The 7,171-nt window shown below is 59.9% G+C and overlaps 1 protein-coding gene across 1 annotated transcript in view; it reads right to left on the reverse strand.

Moving 5' to 3' along the window:
- Window positions 1-964, reverse strand: part of MROH7 (maestro heat like repeat family member 7) — a 34,836-nt gene extending 33,872 nt beyond the window's left edge. The window contains exons 1-2 of the mRNA XM_056122360.1: window positions 927-964; window positions 609-738 (exon numbers count right to left, since the gene is read on the reverse strand). Of these exons, the coding sequence (XP_055978335.1) occupies window positions 609-738; window positions 927-949 (153 nt within the window). The 5' untranslated portion in view covers window positions 950-964. The remainder of the gene's footprint in view (window positions 1-608; window positions 739-926) is intronic.
- Window positions 965-7,171: the final 6,207 nt, after the last annotated feature.

Genomic DNA, 7,171 nt, shown 5'->3' on the forward strand with positions numbered 1-7,171 from the left:
CCCCCTCTTCAGATTTCCGGCCTCTCCTTGGAGTGGTCACTACGGAGCCCCACTTCCGGGACTCCAGAGTCCAAAAGCTGCCGGTGTGGCCTCCAACCTTCCTCCCCAGAGAGCGCACCTGGGCCCCCGCCTTTCGGCCACCCCAGCTCTCTCCTCCAAGTGTATCTGCAGCCGCTTGGCTCGTCCTTGCCTCTGCCTGGAGTTACCCTTCCGTGGACAGGGTGACCCCGTGGCCCATCTCTTAGGCCGAAGCCGCTTTTGTTCACTGCTATTGATGAGTTTACCTATTCAACTTTTTTTTCCCCAATTGGGGAAGAGGGTCCACACCAGAGGTGCTTAGGACTCCTGGCTCTGCGCTCAGGGATCACACCTTGTGGACTTGGGAGACCCTAGGGGGTGCTGGGGATCAAACCCGGGTCAGCCACATGCAAGAGGAGCGCCCTGCCCGCTGGCCTCTGTCTCTGGGCCCAGGAGTTCTCTGCTCCGGCCAGAGCAGCGAGCCCCTCCCGAGCTTGCGAGACTGCCCCTCCCCCCCAGTCCCTTCCCAGCAACCCATTTGATACCCCGACACACGCCTTGCTGGGGGCTCCCTGCCCAGGCCAGCTCACCTGTACATCCCTGGCCTTGGTCTCGTCTTTCTCCTGCATGGCCTTCACCGGAGGCAGGGGAAACACACTCTTCACACACGTGTTCACCATCTCCGACCGTTCCTGTGAGCTCAGCACCGGCTGGGTGTGACTGGGGGTGATGGGGAAGCAAAGGCATGAGGGCTGGAGGGGCCCAGAGTCCAGGCGGGGAGCCCCGGGCAGGCGTGGGCTGTGGTGAGAGCCAGTGCAGGGCAGTGGGGCGGAGGCGTGGCAGGCACCAAAGACATGCAGCCCTCGGGAATGGGGGTGGGGGTCTGGGGAGGGGCGGGGCTGAGGCACCTCAGCCTGCTCAGGGTCTCCATGGCCTGGGAGCGGACAGAGCTCGCGAGGGAATCCAGAGGCTCCTCCTGGATCTGCTTCTGAAAGGGTGGCCGCAGCGGTCACTGTTCCTGCCAGGGCCCAGCTGCCCGTTCTCGGGCGGCCGGTGGCCCAGGCCTCTGCCTGGGTGAAACTGCCCACCGCTTCCCACTAACTCACAGCTCAAGCTCGTCCTCAATCCTCAACTCGATACCCAAGAACACGCTTTGCTCACCAAGCTGTGCCCCCAGAGGACAGCAGGACCTGGCCCCGGGGAGCAGGCAGTGTCCTCTGCGCTAGTCCCCTGGGGCCCCTGGGACAATGCCCCACTTGCTCCTTGATTGGATCTAGTCCCAAAGAACCATCGGACTCAAGGTAAAGGGGCCCCAAGTTATATCTAAGGTAGGACCTAGTTTAGGGGCAGCCCCGTGCCTTCTGGTGGATCCGGGGAAGGGACTGCGTTTAGCCGACTTAAAGGTAAGTTCTCCGGAGGAGTTTCCAGGATTCCTGGAGGGTGTTGTCAGCGGAAGGCGCCACAGTGAACTGACTGTGAGGGCACGGCGCCCACCCCCCAGAATCCTCACCTTCAGGGGCAAGAGGAAAAGAGGGAGACTCAGAGAGAGGAAGGGGCTTGGGGTTGGTGGAAGGGGAACGAGGACTTGAGCTGAAGGTGCCATTCCTCTCTTCCTGTCCCCTTCCCACGCAACGCCCCCAGCCCAGAGCCTCTGGCCCGCGTGTGGTTTCCGCACCATCATCATCTTCATCAAGGTCTTCTTGTTGTCTTCCTCGTCCACCAGATCCTGGTTCTTCTGAAGGGTAATGACAGCCTCAGGGGGGCAGCCCCTGGGTCCCCTGGGTCGGTGACCCTGCAGACCACCCCATTAACCCCTACCCACCACCCACAGCAGGGTGAGGACCTCCCAGCCACTGAAGTCTATGGCAGAGTCAGTGGTGGAAAGTGTATGTGTGTGAGAGTGAGCAGGAGTGTGAGTGTGTATTATGAATGTGTGTGTGAGTGTGAGAGTATGAGTATGAGTGAGCGTGTATGTGTGTGTGAGTGTATAGGGGGTGTGAGTAGTGTGGCGGAGTGTGTGAGTATGTGGGTGTGTGGATTTTGTGTGGGTATGAGTGTGTGTGGGGTGTGGGGTGTGAGTGTGAGTGTGGGTATGTGAGTATGAGTGCGTGTGGGTGCATGTGTGAGTTATTGTGTGTGTGCACGTGTGTGAGTGTGTGTGTGTGAGTGCCTGTGTGTGTGTGTGTGTGTGTGTATGAGTGTGTGCTGGTGCAGATTATCTAAGGCCAGCACTGGAAAGAGGGCCCGGATATCAGGGGCTGCGAAACGCTCCCACCCTACTACAGCCCCCTCCAGAGGATGGGGCAGGGCTGGTGGGGCAGGAAGGAGCCCAGCCTCCCAGGGGACGCTTCACCCTTAGTAACGCCTCTGGGACCTACTCTCGTTTGTTCATTTTTGCTTGTTTGTTTGGGGGCCATACCCAGTGGTGCTCAGGGCTTACTCCTGGCTCTGTGCACAGGCATCACTCCTGGAGGGGCTCAGGGATGCCAGGACTGAACCCAGGTGGGCCTCGAGCAAGGCGAGAACCCTCCCTGCGGAGCTGCGACTCCAGACCCCCACTCCTCCTCCTCCTAAGGAGGCCGACTAGTCAGACTCCCACATTCTGCCTCCTGAGAGAAGGGACGCGTCCACCAACGTCCAGTTCATTCATTTGTGCATTCTCATCGCAAGGCACGCAAGGCATGAGGAAAAAATCAAAATAGTTTCATGTGGTCTAGAAAGCCAAAGAAAGGGGGCTGGAGCGATAGCACAGCGGGTAGGGCATTTGCCTTGCACACGGCAGACCGAGGTTCAATTCCCAGTATCCCATATGGTCCCCCGAGCACTGCCAGGAGTAATTCCTGAGTGCATGAGCTAGGAGTAACCCCTGTGCATCACCAGGTGTGATGCAAAAAAGAAAAAAAAAAAAGAAAAAAGAAAAGAAGGGGCCGGAGCGATAGCACAGCGGGTAGGGTGTTTGCTGACCTGGGTTCAATCCCCAGCATCCCATATTGCCCCCCAAGCACTGCCAGGAGTAATTCCTGAGTGCAGAGCCAGGAGTAACCCCTGAGCATCTCCAGGTGTGACCCCAAAAGAAACAAAAAAACAGTCAAAGAAGCCTGTAGGCTGGACAGTGGGTGGTTCCAGAGGCCTGTTCCTCCCCCCGCCCCCTCATCCCTCATGTCCCAAGCTGGGCCACTCGGACACTTGCTGGGACCCAGAGAACATGTGGTGAGTGGCCCAGTCCTTAGGGCCACTGGCAGCCACTGCCCCCCAGGGAGCGAACAGAGGTCCTGGGAGAGGAGGCCCTTGGAACATTCTGGATGCTCCAGCCTCCTCCTCCATGGTGTCTGTACTGGGGGACGGAAGGAGCCCCTGTGTCCCCGAGTCGCAGACTCCTGAGCTTTTTACATCACTGCTGGGAGGGTCATTGGTTCAAGAGCTTCAGGGACGCTGACCTAGGCCAGGGCCGGCCCCTTCGGAGCTGCCATTTGGGTGAGCACTAAAAGATGAGCAACAGGTGGCTGTGTGAAGACCCGGGGCAGGAAGCCGGGAACGTCAGCTCCCAGCTCTGGTTCAGCAAAGGCGCCTGGCACACAAAGGCACTCAAGGATTCTGACTACAGTGAAAAGGGCCCTGGTGGCGGCGGCTTCGTCACGTGTGTAGCCAGGCCCAGACCTCACTTCCGCTCCCTCTGCTCCTTTCTGAACCAGAACCTTCCTGCAGAGGACCAGCGCAAAGATCCTGGGGTAAAACCAACCGGCCGTGTGTGGAAAAGGCAGACAAGGCCAGTGTGGGGGAGCTTGGTGGGGAGAAGGCCACAGGGTGGGGACAGGTGCTGCCCAGTGTGGCCACTCTGGGGCCCGACCCTCCCGCAGCCCCTCCACACTGCAGAGCCCAGAGACGAAGTCAGAGACCCCCCCACCCTGACCCCGGGCCCAAGCAGGGCCTGTCTCTGGACGGTGTCTGTCCCCGACAAACCCACAGGTGACCCCACGTCCCCAGCCTGCTCTCTAGCCCCCTCCCCAGGCACCCCCAAGTCCTGCAGGGCTGCGCCCCATGCCCGCCCTCTGGAGTCCCCCCTCAGGGAGCAGCTGTTCCGGCCCAGCCCTGCGCAGACACCGTGGTGCCCGTCTGCTCTGGGGCTGGGAGCATGGCTGTGAATCCCACACACAAGTGCTCCAGGGCCTAAAACGGACCGGAAACGGGGAAGGAGTGGCCGGAGTGAGGCAGGTGGTAGGCAAGGCAGAGCCCAGAGAGGCCGCCAGTCTGGCGGGGAGGGGGCGGGCAGGGAAGACCAGGCAGGAAGCATACCCCAGGCTGTTTGCTGCTGTCCTCCATGGTCACCTGGCATGAGGTCACTTCCGTGAAGGCTCCTACAGGTCAGTTTCCAGGAGAGGATGGTGGGGAGGAGATGAGTCACCACCTGCGGGTCCCCCTCCCCTCATCCCCCCCTCCCTGAAACCCTTTAGGACGAGAACAGTGCAGTCTCTGCCCCCGCGCCTGGGTGTTCCTTCCCGGAGTCCCTTGGAGGGGAGCGGGTTGAGCTTTCCTCCCCGCCCCGACCAGGGCTACGGCAGCCGAAGACCTCCAGGACCAGCCACTACCATGCTGAGACCACTCTCCGCACACATGAAGGTACTGGCAGAGGGACAAAGCCACGCGGGTTCCGGGGCCGAGACCTCCAAGCCTACTCGAATTGGAGTCGAGCATCTTCCACCCAGATCCTCCAAATTCCAGTAGGCGGGGTCACACCCACCACCTGGCCCCCTGGCGCCGTGTAATCCCATCAGAGTCCAAGACTCAGAGACTATAAAATCCAGATCCCGGACGAGAACAGTGCAGTCTTCTGCCCCCGCGCCTGGGTGTCCCTCGCCTGGACCCCTTGGAGGGGAGCGGGTTGAGCTTTCCTCCCCGACCCGACCAGGGCTCCGGCAGCCGAAGACCTCCAGGACCAGCCACCACCATGCTGAGACCACTCTCCGCACACATGAAGGTACTGGCAGAGGGACAAAGCCACGCGGGTTCCGGGGCCGAGACCTCCAAGCCTACTCGAATTGGAGTCGAGCATCTTCCACCCAGATCTCCAAATTCCAGTAGGCGGGGGTCACACCCACCACCTGGCCCCCTGGCGCCGTGTAATCCCATCAGCGGCCAAGACTCAGAGACTATAAAATCCAGATCCCGGACGAGAACAGTGCAGTCTCTGCCCCCGCGCCTGGGTGTTCCTTCCCGGAGTCCCTTGGAGGGGAGCGGGTTGAGCTTTCCTCCCCGCCCCGACCAGGGCTACGGCAGCTGGAGACCTCCAGGACCAGCCACCACCATGCTGAGACCACTCTCCGCACACATGAAGGTACTGGCAGAGGGACAAAGCCACGCATTTGCGGCCGCGCGACATCTTATTATCTCATTCCTACTTTGGACAAACTTGCAGGCTATCGAACGTAGCCTGCCCACAGGGCAGAGTCTGGCAAACTCCCCGTGGCCTACCAAATATGCCAAATACCAGTAACAATGATGGTTCTCATTCTCCTAAAGAGGCTTGAATATAATCTCAGGGCTAGGATGAAAGAGACGTTACTGGGGCCTGCTCGAGGCAATCGACGATTAACAGGATGATGAAATGAAAAAAATGAAAATGATGGTGGGGAGGAGATGAGTCACCACCTGCGGGTCCCCCTCCCCTCATCCCCCCCTCCCTGAAACCCTTTAGGGGCACCCAGGAAGCAGGAGGTCAGTGCGCTCAGGGCCCAGCTGGTCCCTCCTTTCACCTCTCCTTTCTCACTTCCCCTCACTCACCTCCCCTCTCTCACCTCCCCTCTCTCACCTCCCCCAAGGGTCTCTCAGTCTCCTCCCAGACCCCCAGCAAGCTTCCCACACATATGGTTTCCCCACCCGGGCCTGCTCCCCTCCATACCCCCTGCTCCTCCCCCTTTCGCCCAGAAAGGGTCTCTCTCCTTGAGGGGTTCCCTGCCCCTCCCCATAGCTGGCTGAGCACAGGGGGCCCTCCTGCAGTTGCGTGAGTCCCTCTCTCCTTCCACCTCAGCACCACTCGAGGGTCCCCTGTCTCTGGGCCTGAGGCTGGGCCCTGGGCTCCTTCTCCTTCTCAGTGAAGAGTCCCGTCTCCCCGTGGGCTCCCTGTGGGTGTGCCACCAGCCCCACTGCCCCCTCCAGGGCTGGGCCGACCAGCCCCCCATTGGGCACTGGGCCCTTTATCTAAGGGGAGAGGGAGCGGGGAGGGGTGAGGTAGGGAGAGCAGGAGTTGATGTCACAAGATCCAGGAGAGGCTGAGGGCTCTTTGGGGCCCCAGAGTCTGTGTGGGACGGGGGCTCTGGGGAGAAGCAGAGACACCCCGTAGGAAAGCACACGGCACCCAGGTCCTGGCTTCCAGACCCTTCTCTCCTCGGAAACAAAGCTCCTTGGAGAAACGGCTGGTTCCTGGGCTTGAAAGGGGGAAACTGAACAGGACATGTGGTAGCAGAAAACTGGGAAAGGGGGAACCGGGAGGATTGAGTGACTGAGCCGTGCCTGGCAGGAGGGGAGGTCTCGAGTGCGATCCCCAGCACCCCCACATGCCGAGTGCAGTTCCAGCACCGGGATGGGGCAGGGAGCCCCCAACGCACCGCAGGCACTGGGTGTGGGGCCCACTGAAATGGTGTGTGATCCCTGCAAGCACGGCAGCCAACCCCCACATCGAAAGTGTGTGAGCATCCCCAGCCATCACAAGGACAAGAGGGAAGGGAGAAAAGGGAAAAGGGAGGAAGTTCAAGGACGCCGAGGGTGTGTCACACACGGGAAGGATGCAGAGGCTCCCTTGAAAGCAAGTCAAAGCGGATGAAATTTGAATCCCAGCCAGTGACGGTAGCGACAGAGGAGGGACCACCAGAGAAGCCCAGAAAATCCCGATAATATCCTCAAACAAACGAATACATTGACAGTTTGATGAGGAACCAGCCATTTACAGCATTTCAGAATCCCTCCCCATACGATATTTTTATTATGAAGGGATAAAGGGTGACATTGCTGTGGAGACTCTGAGCAACAACCTTCTTGCTCGGTTCTCAAAGTTATCTCGAAGAAACAAATTAAAATTGTGCGACGAAGAAGGACGTGATGAGGGGGCTGGAGCAATAGCACAGTGGGTAAGGCGTTTGCCTTGCACGCGGCCAACCCG

This window comes from Sorex fumeus, unplaced genomic scaffold (assembly GCF_029834395.1).
Source record: "Sorex fumeus unplaced genomic scaffold, SorFum_2.1 ptg000045l, whole genome shotgun sequence".
Lineage (NCBI taxonomy): Eukaryota > Metazoa > Chordata > Mammalia > Eulipotyphla > Soricidae > Sorex > Sorex fumeus.